This window comes from Sus scrofa, chromosome 13 (assembly GCF_054392235.1).
Source record: "Sus scrofa isolate SSC_HxYL_T2T_F1_AM1 chromosome 13, Sscrofa_HxYL_maternal_Yorkshire_Landrace_v2.0, whole genome shotgun sequence".
NCBI classification, from domain to species: domain Eukaryota; kingdom Metazoa; phylum Chordata; class Mammalia; order Artiodactyla; family Suidae; genus Sus; species Sus scrofa.
The window spans coordinates 219,251,270-219,263,851 of NC_139395.1; the positions used below are offsets into that span (position 1 = coordinate 219,251,270).

General features: G+C 44.1%; 1 protein-coding gene across 7 annotated transcripts in view; it reads right to left on the bottom strand.

Moving 5' to 3' along the window:
- Window positions 1-12,582, bottom strand: part of DSCAM (DS cell adhesion molecule) — a 744,988-nt gene that overhangs the window by 307,215 nt on the left and 425,191 nt on the right. For 5 of the 7 annotated variants that reach the window (XM_084992175.1, XM_084992177.1, XM_084992176.1 and 2 more), the window contains 3 exons: window positions 10,351-10,629; window positions 6,742-7,017; window positions 186-482 (listed from right to left, as the gene is read on the bottom strand). In XM_084992175.1, coding sequence (XP_084848301.1) covers window positions 186-482; window positions 6,742-7,017; window positions 10,351-10,629 — 852 coding nt within the window. The remainder of the gene's footprint in view (window positions 1-185; window positions 483-6,741; window positions 7,018-10,350; window positions 10,630-12,582) is intronic. The other 2 variants (XM_084992181.1, XM_084992178.1) reach the window with 1 other exon arrangement.

The window sequence follows — 12,582 nt, forward strand, 5'->3', positions numbered from 1 at the left end:
AACCAAAAGGCCATTTCCAACAGGAGCCCGACCGCTGCCATTCCCGAGGAGGAGGGAGAGGGTAGGAAATGGGAGGCGCCGGTTCATCCGCTTGGGCATTCCAAGACTGGGCTCGGTGCATGCAGAAACCTTCTTCTCCACTACAATGAGTTATGTGTTTTTTGAGGAGCTGATCTGACAAGCACCTCTTACGTTTATTCGAGCCTGGTACAGGACGACTCCCGCCGAGTTGTTGGCAGTGCAGCGGTAGACGCCCCCGTCCCGGACCTGAGAGCTGGAGATGTTCAGGTAGCTGACCACGTTGCCCTCGGACGTGATCATCTGGCTGATGCGGTGGCTGCCGCCCTTGAGGATGGGGTCGTCGTCCAGGGTCCAGGTGATGGTGGGCAGTGGCGTCCCCTTCACGTTGCACATGAGGGAAACCGGCTCAGCTGGACTCACCACTTTTTCACTAAAGGCAGAAATAATTTTGGGAGTTCCATCTGCAGGAAGACAAATCACGGAAGGAAGTGGCGCATACCAATAATTAAGCAACAAGGCCTGAGTCTATTTATTTAACGATCAGGAGGCGGATGTAGCCGTCATCCAATGCCGCTCGAAGGTCTGGTTTTATCGCTACGGCCCAATTAGGACAAAATTTCATTTCGAATTAAGTAAACACCACATTAGCAAGTTTTAATAACTCTCTCCATATTTCCTGATCTGACGTCAGAACAGGAAGAATGACAATGCAGCTCAAAGGTTCATGGTAAACAATGTCCTCTCCCAAGTTTTAAGTCAAAACTGGCAGGTCCCCATCCAAAGTTATAAACATCAAGGAAATCCGTACACCTCCAGCCGGCCCTTTAGCTTTCTACTCTGCCCGAGTTAATTAGGGACTGCCCACCAGGAACTGTTTGGAGGAATAATGGGAAGACTGAAGAGACGGATTATCTCATCTTTATCCTTTTTTCATAAGAACTCCTCTTTTCTATTTTAAGGACAAATGATAAGCACATGTGAATGTCCATGAGGGGTCTGAGAATGGGTAGAAGTTAAATAAAGTTTGACCATTCCAGTGTGTATTAAATATCTCCGTAAGTATCTAAAGTAGGGTGGCAGGAGTTCCCTGGTGGCTTAGCAGGTAAGGATCCTATGTTGTCACTGCTGTGGCTGGGGTTGCTGCTGTGGCTGATGTTTGATCCCTGGCCTGGGAACTTCTGCATGCACAGACATGGCCAAAAATAAATAAAGAAAATTAAAAAAATATAAAGTAGGGTGGCCATATGATTATCATCCAGCCTGGGATACTTTTAGACTGGAACAGATACCGTGGACCATGATGCTAGAGCAGACACAGCCCAAGACTGTACCAGGGAAATGGGGAGCTTAAATCTTAGGAAACTTTCCATAGGAATTTCTCATATTTTAGACAAAGATCAAGTTTTCATATTTCATTATTTTGCTATCATGGGTATTGACTATTTCCCTCAAATTATTTGGCAGTAATCACAAATGCATGTTGCTTTTTTAAAATATATGTATCCATTAAAAGAGAAAGAACGAGAGGCACACATACTGGAGAAGAGTGTATGAAGGTCAAAAGAAGGAAAGATTAACCAGCGGGTCTAACAGCCTCAGGCCTCTAAATCAGCATTGTGACACTTCTTTTTTCTAGGCCTAAGTAGGTCATTCTGACGCCACTGTGATGACGTGCAATAGAATTTCTGAGTTTGGTAATAAACTTTGCTGGAAGAGACATTAATATTTTTGGTGATAATTTTAAAACTATAGTGAAAGATAATGATTAACAGATTTTTCTTAGTTTTCAATTTTAATTATAAAGGTTATATGTATTCATTGTTGGAAAATTTGAAAAAAAAAAAAGCGGAATAAAAACAGGAAAGAACACGGAAGATGTCTTGCAATTGCATCACAGATGTGTCTCTACCTTCAAATACCCCTGTAGGAAGCGTTACCCATCACCCAAAGGCTGAGCCTGTTTCTGGGGCACAGAGCTGGGAAGCGGCCCTAATGCCCTCTGCCATCTTCTCATTTGCAAACTCCTGAATCTTAGCTTCCTCCTTCTGACTCATATTTTGGGGGCTGGAGAAGCCCTTCAAGAACGTTTGCTCCCCAGGTGCAGGCTCGAGCGGCTTCCCTCAGGGTCCTTAGACCACAGACGTCTTTCCCTCACTCTCGAGGATGATAAAAATCCCTTCCTAATGTTTAAATGGAGAACCTGTGCTTTCACCCTCAGATCAGGGCGGACACGGCCTTCGATACGCTGTGCGTTTAATTTATGGAGAAGACAGATGTCATCCTGACTCTTGCTCTTTAAACATAACAGCTCTTGATGCTTGGGAATGTTGAGGCTATTTTATTTGACCATACAATTAAATGTTTCTTTTTTTCTTCACGGTGTGTTACACTGTAAATTTCTTTTCAATGACTTTTTACACTAAGCACCGAAATCTCGTTTTTTTTTTTTTTATGTTTTGGAAAGGTTTTTTCCCAATACACTTAATTATTTTTTTGCAGATAAAGTTTACCTATAGTTAAATGTTTAGATCTTAAGTACACAAAGAGCATGAACTTTGTTAAATATGCACAAAATGATCAAGATAAAACCCATTTCCGGCACCCCACAACGTCGCTTGGGGTTCTTTCAATCAGTTTCCACCCACCACAGGCAATCACGTTCTCATTATGCAAAAGGAGCATACTTAGCAAGGTTAGAAATGTAACTTTGCAACTCGACTGTTCTCTAACGCACAGTCTGCCAACTGCCCAGTAAAGTCCCTCACAGCTATTTCTCTCCCAGTTCCACCAGCATCACGTCTTACATTTATGTGTGGTGTTTTAGTCGCTTTTAATCTGCAGCTTCCCAAATTGTTGTTCAGTCTTTGTTGTGTTTCTTGACTTTTGCTTTTTTTTTTTTTTTGCCTTGCCCACGGCATATGGAAGTTCCCAGGTCAGAGATGGAACCCTTGCCACAGCAGCAACCCAAGCTGCTGCAGTGACAATGTCAGATCCTTAACCCACTGCACCACAAGAGAACTCTGACTTTGACATTTTTGAGGAGCTACTTTGTAGCCAGTTGCTCAAACTCCACTTGCTACTTCTTCTATGGTTACATGCAGGTTGTGGCATTTTTTTTTTTTTTTTTTTTTGTCTTTTTGCTATTTCTTTGGGCCGCTCCTGCAGCATATGGAGGTTCCCAGGCTAGGGGTCAAATCGGAGCTGTAGCCACCGGCCTACGCCAGAGCCACAGCAACGCAGGATCCGAGCCTCGTCTGCAACCTTCACCACGGCTCATGGCAACGCTGGATCCTTAACCCACTGAGCAAGGGCAGGGATCGAACCCGCAACCTCATGGTTCCTAGTCGGATTTGTTAACCACTGCGCCACAGCGGGAACTCCAGGTTGTGGCATTTTTGACAAACCCCATGGAAGTGGTATTGTTTTTGTGTAGTTACTGGCACATTTGCTTATTTCCTTTCGTGAAATGTCTGCTCGAATCTTTTTTCCATTTTTGTATTAAACTGTTCGCTTTGTTATTGCTTTGTAGGAGTTCTTTATGTCTATAAATACAGGTGTACCTATGTAATATACTGGATAAGATGAGGATACACACATATATACAATGGCATATGCTACGTATTCACGTATAGCATACATTATTCGTAAATGCGTGCTGAAGATTTTCTCCCATTCCATATTTGCCTTTTCGCACATATAATTATATACATATTAATATTAATACATATTCAAATTTACATATGTATATGTACATATCATTTTAATCATATCTAAAAGCTAAATAGTTAAAATTATAATTCTTCATGTGAAATGGAGGAGCGTCATAACAAACAATTTCAAATAATTTAATTTATATTCTGTCCTTCCTGTTATTCTGTTTATGTGATGATAACACTATGATACAGCGTTGTAACTTTGCAATTTTATAATTTCTCAACTCCTGTTTAACGAAATTGAAAGAGAGAAAGTAATTTTTCTCAACGTTTACTAACCTATTTGCCATTTCTCATGCTCTTTACTCCTACAGATCTGAGTTTCCGTTTCGGGTCATTTTCTTTACCCTGAATGACTTCACTTACCGTTCCTTAATACGCAAGTCTTGCAGCATCATATTCTTTGGGCCTTTGTTTATTGGAAGTATCTTTATTTTGCCTTATTTTGCATTTTAAAGACTGTTTTTAACAGATATAGATGTGTAGATTGGTGGGGGCTTTTAATGTTGAAAATAACAATTTTTTGTTTAAAAAAGGTAGGTTTTTGCTTTTCTTTTGTGTTCTGGCTTCCCCACCTCCTCGTCCCAACAGTGGCGGGAAATGTCCTCAGTGGAAATGTGGAATTGGCAGAGAAAGCACCCGACCTCTTCCCCTGGTTTCAAGGGTCAGAGTCTTCTTTATGCCCCCTTTCAAGGATCTCCCAGCGTCTGCAAACAATTTCGCTTTTCCCAAAGTTCATAACTGTCATCTTCTTGCAGGTTAATCTGTGACATGCTATCCTGCCATTTCCCTAAGGAGGACCTGTTTTTACTCTCTTTTACTGTTCCCACTCTCCCTGGATGCTGCTCTGACCGCGAGCCTCTAATTATTAGATTCCAGTTGCTTTCGACTTCCATTCCCGTTTCTTTGTCTCGCTAGGAACTGCTCCCAGATTCTTCATCGTGTCAATGGCCATTCTTAGATCCTAGTATTGGGGGGGGGTTTATAATCTACGTTTGTCCATAGCTACTACAGGAGGTTAAAGCATAAGGAGGGTACTTGTTAGAAACCACTTTAAGGCAGCAACGAGGTACGTATTTATTTGTAATTCCGCTTCTGCTCTCTTCTGCCTACATTAGCACTGTCCTCTCTCAGAAGAGAAAAAATAAAGTGAAGCTTCTTGTCCTGAATGCAAACTGACACGCGAAAATAGATCTGTGAGGAGGCTCGGTGTGTTCCTTTGCCCCCTCTTTTTACTCAAGCGACAGGCTTCTTGGGGGGATGAAAGCAGACATTACTGTCCCCGTGAGACCCGAGTGACTCTGAAATCTTTCTTGCTGTCACCCTCTGATAACCTGAACCCTTTAGACATCATTATGGATTATCAATATGCGCTTCAGTTTTCTTCGTCACAGGCGATGGTTGCCAAGGTAACCAGGCCTGGAAAGGTAATCTCTCCCTTTTCTACAAAGAATCTAAAAATAATGACTATGTAAGGACTGCAGGGCATCGCCAGCAACAAACTGGCTCTGTGTAAATTGATTACTTTCTGCATTTAATTATTATGTGGAGCAGTGTCAGGCTTTTAATATGAGTACCATGCCTTCAGCTAATTTTGCCTCTGCTTTGAAAAAACTCACTGTCTACAAGGAAATGCTTGAATCAAAATAAAAATATCATTTTAAACCTGTTTCTTCCTAAAAATTAGCTAAGTTTTAAAAAGGAATGAGATAAATATTCTCTTAGCACCAAGACACATTTACACTTATTTTCATATATAAATGGATTATCTTTTTTCCCCCTTTAGGCTATTTGAAAGTCACATACTTATTTTAATCAGTTGATAACAGATGAATTTTAAATTTTATATAAAGGCACAATTTCCAACGAGACATGCAAATACACAGATAAGGGCTAGTTTAATTATCTGCTGAGAAACACATTTCTCTCCCTTGTGTGTTGCTTTGATAGCCTCTTTCCCTGGCTGATGGATAAATCGTTTGAAGATATAAGTAGGCAGTTAAGAAAAGAAAACAATGTGACATACCTACAACCTATTGTGATACCACAAGGTAATTCCTCAAAATTTCCATTCACCTAAATCTGTGACAGTCTGGACCCAAAGAGGGACAACCCTACAACCCAGATGCCATCTGTTGGCTCCACCAAGCACGATACTGAAAGGCTGCTCTGAATGATGCCTGTAAGGTGGTGCTTCTCAACAGAGGGCTGTCTGGCCCCCCGGGGGACGTTGGCAATGTCTAGAGACATCCTTGGTTGTCATAAGCAGAGGGAGGTGCTGCCAGCATCCAGCAGGTAGAGGCCAGAAATACTGCTAAGCATCCTGCAGTGCCTAAAGCGGGCCTCCAAACCACGCACACAGAGAAACCCTGGTCTAGAGCCTGGTGGATTGTCAACCAAACCCTAAGTCTCACGTTTCTTAGGTCTGTACCTTGGGTCTAGAAAGATAAGTAGCTGTAAACATGTGAGTAAGCAGCATTTATGTTACTTAACTTCATGTTAAATCGAGTTACATATGTTAATTCTGCCATGGACAATGTTCTACTGACTTCTCTTTTTTTTTTGCTTTTTAGGGCTGTACCCCTGGCATAGGGAAGTTCCCAGACTAGGGGTTGAAATGGAGCTGCAGCCTCCAGTCTACACCACAGCCACAGCCAGGCCAGACCTGAGCCACGTCTTCAACCTACACCACAGCTCACAGCCATGCTGGATCCTTAACCCACTGAGCGAGACCAGGGAGCGAACTTGCCTCCTCACGGACGCTTGTCAGGTTCGTTACCACTAAGCCACCATGGGAACTCCCAGCCATGGACAATTCTCATTTCACTGGAAGTTATTCTTTTATTTGCCCAAGTTGGCTTGGAAAACTAGGGTCGTGTTACTAGCTGGTTGGATGGAGAGAAATCTTAGACGTGCAAGCCACGAGCATGGCTTCACCCTTCACTCTGGCTTTGTGTGCTCTGGGTTGGGGTTCTTTCTCAGTAACCCTGTAACGAGGCCCACTGACCTTCAAGGACCACCTGCACGTAGTCTTGAGCGGAGAGCTTGTCCTTGCGCACGAAGCACTGGTACGCGCCCCCGTCGCTTCTGACCATGTGATCCATTATAAGCTTCTCACGGTTGAGCCCCGTGATCCTCACGTTCTTCCCAGGGTTGAGGATTTCACCGTTTCGGTACCAGGAGAGCTCCTGGTCCTCACTTCCTGTCACGCTGCAGGACAAGGAGACTTGGCTGCCCACACTGCTTTTAACCTTCCTGGGGCTGATGGTAGCTTTCAGCGGCTCTGGAGTTGGCGATCAAAGAAAAAAAGGAAGGTAAAAACATCACACAGGGAGAGAGGATTTCAACAGCGTGTTGGACTTTTGACAGACACAGGCATCACCGCAGGCACACGCGGCACGTGCTCTGATTTCAGTGTTCATTCGAGGGGCACCCTTCCGTCTCGGAACACCCTCATCGCTATCTGTTTTTACACCTTCTTTCTCTGTGGAGAGAGATGGGGGTCGCATTTCTTTCTTACTGAGTACATGTACTGACCCACTGACAGTAAGGAAGGCTACATCCAGCAAGGACAGAGTCTGTGAATATTTAAATTCTACTTGTCTCTGCCCAGGGGGCATGAGTGGGTTGCTCCAGGCCACTCTCACACACATTCACTCACTCACGTTCCCTAGGTGACTGAACAAGGGCCAGTTACACACACTGTAGGAAAGCAGCGACATATTGGAATCTGCAGCCGTGAAACAGGTTTTTCCTTGAAAGGAAGCTCACTGCGTTGGACAGGGTCGTCACGTTCGTCCTTGACGTCCCATGTTTCAACAAACTCAATTCAATGTCCAAGCACTTACTGAGCACCTGCTCTGTGCCAAGGATGGGGTTAAACTCACAGGCGAGAGAAAGATGTGTAACCCTGGCAGAGCCACTAGCATGTGCAGTGCAGCTACTAAATTGCAGGTAGACGTCACTTCAGTCGGTCTTCGCACAGTCCTGCTGGTTTTGTGTTATCGTCATCTCCATTTTACAGAAGGAAAAAAACGGTTGTTCTGAGAGATCAATTTAACTGAATTCACTCAACAGGTAAATGGCAAAAACCAGTTGTTTGCCCCAGTTATTACTGACCGACTTCTCCTGCCGCCACCTGGTGAGTGATTAAAGGAGTTCAGGCTTCTGGGTGGATAAGACGCGCTCGAGGATGAGAGTAGTAACCAGGAGGCTCCATCGGAGAGGCGCACCGCATGGGAGAGGGTGGCCAGAAAGCCCTCAGACATCAGGGATGGAGGGAACTGAGGCCAGCGGATGAAGAGGGGGCACCTGGGAGAGTGGGGACTGCCAGGCTTAGGGCATGAAGCTCTGCCAGGTCTCAGAAAGTGCTTTGGATCAGTCCGGAGGCAATGAGGGGTCTCTGAAGGAGAAGCTGGGGAGCAAAATGACACAGGCAGTCTGGGACAAGATGGTAAGTGGCCTTGAGATTGGATTCCAACCAGAGAGAACTAAAGAAAGCTTTCTGGAGTTTTTAGCAGGTAAGTGCTACAGGCAAACACACTGTGGGGAGACGTGGTTGATCAACTTGTGTGGGACAAATGAGAGTGGGAGTATCAGTCAGCAAAGGGGCTCGGCAGAGGTCTGGCTGTGGAGCAATTAAAATTTGACCTAGGAGTGCGTGGAGGCGAAGAGCACAGCTGAGAAGCACCACGAGATACACTCTCTATGACTTGGCAGGACTTGGACTTAGAAAGGAAATCTAGCAGGATCCAGGACAACGCCTTTGGAGCGTTCAAGGGTGGAAGAGGTCTAGGATAACAAGAGCTGTTTACAAGGTAGAGCCGGAGGAGAGCAGTTTGCGGTGCTGTTCTCTGGAAGGGCCCGCTGAACAGCCAATTTAAGACTGGGAAACATGCTCATCTGACCCTCAACAAAGGAAGCTAAGGCCACACATGCATATTCATGGCTGTTTTCAGAGGGAGCTGGGGATTTGAAGCTATAAAACAAAAAAGAGCACCGAAAAAAAAGAGATTGAAGAAGAGGTTCTGAATTTGGAACCCAAGAACATGCCTTCTTCCTCCTGGAGAAGAGAGACCAGACAAAGGAGCAGTCAGAAGGGCGGATGGGAGCTTGACAGAAGCACTTGGAACTTTTCCAGAGGTGGCAGAAAAGTACAAAATGAAATCAAGCATAGTCAGAATTAAGACTTTTCCACAAAAAACTTTTCAAATGTAGACAATGATAAATGCCTTTACAGAGAAAGCAATAAAATACTCTGAGTGTTAAGCAGAAAATAGGAGGGAACAGAGAATGTTTTGCAAACAAGGCATTGCATTAGACGTAGAAAGATGGAGCATTTTAGGCATGTGCATTTGAAAACCATCTTCCACGTGGATGGAGCAGCAAGTAGGGAAGGGATGGGTTGTACAGGGAGTAGGAAGAAGTTAGTTTTCGTAGACGTTTTTTAAAGCAAAACTATGGGAAATAATGACCACATGGGTTTGAGATGACTCCCACACTATAGCAGGATATGAACTTTACTCAACAGAAACTGGGGCCACCAAAGGTGATTTCCAATGGTGTCTTGCTTCCTCCACAGGGTTCCTCAGCCACAGAAACATAACTACGCGGACGTTATCCTCCATTTCTTCCTAATCTCATCCTGAGCACACCTGACTGGCGTTTGTAGGACTCGGCCTGGGCAGCTGATGCCAGGCAGCCACTGGGATATTTACGTTAAATGTGTTCACTTGGTCTGGTATTGTGCTAAAGCAGTCTGCACCCAGGGCGACAGGGACGAGGCGGTTCCATAAACAGACATAAGGCTGGGGAAAAAAGCCAGGGTAAGAAAATGCCTCCCTTCTCAACGCCAGACTCTTGTGTTCTGTTTGTTCAGTTCTGTTCATCACATTTCTATCTAGACAAAGAGGACATCACACTGGCAACGAAGAGCCATGTGTTTTGTCCAAAATCCTGCCGCTCATTTCTGGCTGCGTGATCCTGAGTAACTCAATTTGATTTGGTTTCTGCACGAGTGAAATTAGAGTTTTTAAACTAAATTAGACTGCCTCCCCTACGGTCACATCCCTCCTTCCCCCAAGTCTGCCTTCAGTATCCTTCTCAACATCCTCCTCCAGTCGGCCCTACCAATCAATTAAGATGCGATAGGTCCACATTTGGAGCATCCATGCTCGGACTAATCTATAGTACTGAGTCCAAGTCCAATAGCTGGAAAATTACAGCCCCCTGTATAGCTGACAATAGCCCCACTTGGGAATTTAAAGCAGGTTCTGGAAACAGGCCGAGGACAACTGCTTTGATTTGATCCCATTGCCTGTGCTGACAGCGAAATTCTGCTCCTCTTGCTCCCGGGGTTTACAGGCAGGATGGCCATTCTGAATCCACAGCTCATGTTGCCTTGGGAATGCATCCCGGGCCCCCCGACTCTCCAGTCCTATAACCTTGAGCAATTTGAACCATAACTTCCTCACCAGCACGATGGTGCTAATATGGGTCTCGGCGGGCCTGCTGCGTGCCTTAGCGGGGGTTGGAGAAAAAGCACAGAGGTCAGCGCCAAACAAGAGCTCCGCTGGCGGCAGCAAATGTCACCACTGCAAGTTACCATCTGACTTACGTTTCACGTACAGGCGGCCTATCACCTTAGCGGTTCCGTATCTGTTGGACACTTCACACACGTAGCTGCCTGAGTCCGATGGACGAGTGTTCTCAATAAGCAGCCCCGTCACGGTTTTCTGGAACCTTCCAGAAAGTTCCAGGGGCATGTTGTCCTTCAGCCAGCGGTAATCGGGCTCAGGGTGCCCAAGCGCTTTGCAAGGCAGCTCCACACGCTGCCCTGCCATGGCTTTGCGATGATCGAACCCATCCAGTATGGATGGGGCTGAGTTCGCTGGGTCTGCAGAAGAAAAGAAAAAACTCTTTGATGTGGTTAATGAGTTAAAGTGAGCCTTTAGAATCATAGGGCCTCATATATAATTCAAATTCTACGTCTCTTTCCAACGATTGGTACAGATCTTTAAGATTACACACATGAACAGAAATAAAAAGCCCTATCCACATTTATTTTTCTGAGAATTTGCAAAAGGGTGGAGCAGATATATCTTTGGTGATAACTAAAGAAGATGTGCAAATGGCAGATAAGCACGTGCCATTAGCCATTAGCATAATGCCAATTACAGTCACAGCGAGCTGCTACAGCACGCTCACTAGGATGGCTATGATAAAACCACAAACACTTCTCCGCCCACCTGTGTTCTCCGTAACCGTAGGTTTGTTTTCAAAGTCTGTGAGTCTGTTCCTTTTCTGTAAATAAGTTCGTTTATATATTTTTAGATTCCACATACATATAAGTGGTATCATATAATGTTTGTCTTTCACCGTCTAACTTCACTTAGTATGATAATCTCTAGATGCATCCATGATACTGCAAGTGGCATTATTTCATTCTTTCTTTAGGGTGGGGGAGGGATGGACGGGGGTGGGTGTTGGGACTGACACAGGTACACTGAGGTCTACGGAATGACTGGCCAACGGGACCCGCTGTCCAGCACAGGGAACTCTACCCAATGTTCTGTGATCATCTAAGCGGGGAACGAATCTGAAAAAGAATGGGTGGGGTATGTGTACAACTGAATCACTTTGCTGTACAGCAAAAATCACCACAACATTGCAAATCAACTATACCTCAATAAAACTTTTAAAAATGAAAAAAAAAAAAACCCGCAAACAATAGGAAGTGCCCCCTGTGAAGAAGTGGAGAAGAAACTGGAACCTCCATGCACTGTTGACGCCAATGTAAAATGATGCAGCCACTTGGAAAAGCAGTTTGGCAGTTTTTCAAATTGTTAAAATTCAATTTACCATAAGGCGCCATAGCTCAACTCCTAGGTATCTACTTTGGACAAAAGAAAACCTACGTTCTCTCAAAGATTTGTTCACGAATGTCCACAACATCATCATTCAGAACAGCCCGGAGTGGAAACAGTCTCAAGGGCCCTTCTTCAGTGACGAGATGAACAAAATGTGGACGAACACACACACTGCCCAGCGATGCACAATAGTCAGCCGCTGCCATAGGATGCAGTGAGGATGGGCCTCAAAAGATGATACTAATGAAAGAAGCCTGATACAAAGCCACATACTGTAGCATTTGATTTATAGGAAAGACACAGAAGAGGCAAATCTACAAAGACAGACACTAGATTACTAGCTGCCTGCACCTGGGACTGAAGTTGACTGCAAATGGGCAGTAGGGATCTTTTCGGATGATAAAAAAAATGTTCTAAAGTTGGATTAGAACTCTACATACTTACTGAAATCATTGATTTGTATACTTAAAATTAGTGAAGTGTATGGTCAGTAAATTAAATCTCAATCAAACTATTTTATCAAGAAGGAATGGAGCATTTATTTTATTTTATTTTTTCATTTCTTTTTTTATGAGGATCATCACAATCCAATTTTATAGGATTTCCCTCCCACAACCCAAGCACTATTTATATTTTAAATAGACAAGCACTATTTATGTCTTAAGTAGACAACTTCAGCAGTGCTGGAGATCTGCTCACAGGGGGATGTGTGGTCATGTACAGAATCAGAGCAACCACACAACACTGGATTTAATTCCCAACCCCTTGTCTTCAAACATTTCATCTATAATTTTAAAAATTAGACTTCATCACAAAATTTGCAAATTCACATAAAAGAAGAGAAAATAATATAACTCATCCTGTACATCCATCATTAAATGCAACAGACATCACAATGTGTTTATCCTTCATCTGTGTATTTCTCTAGTCTTTGCTTTTGGTTCTAACATACCTGAGTCAAGTCATAAACTTCTGTTATC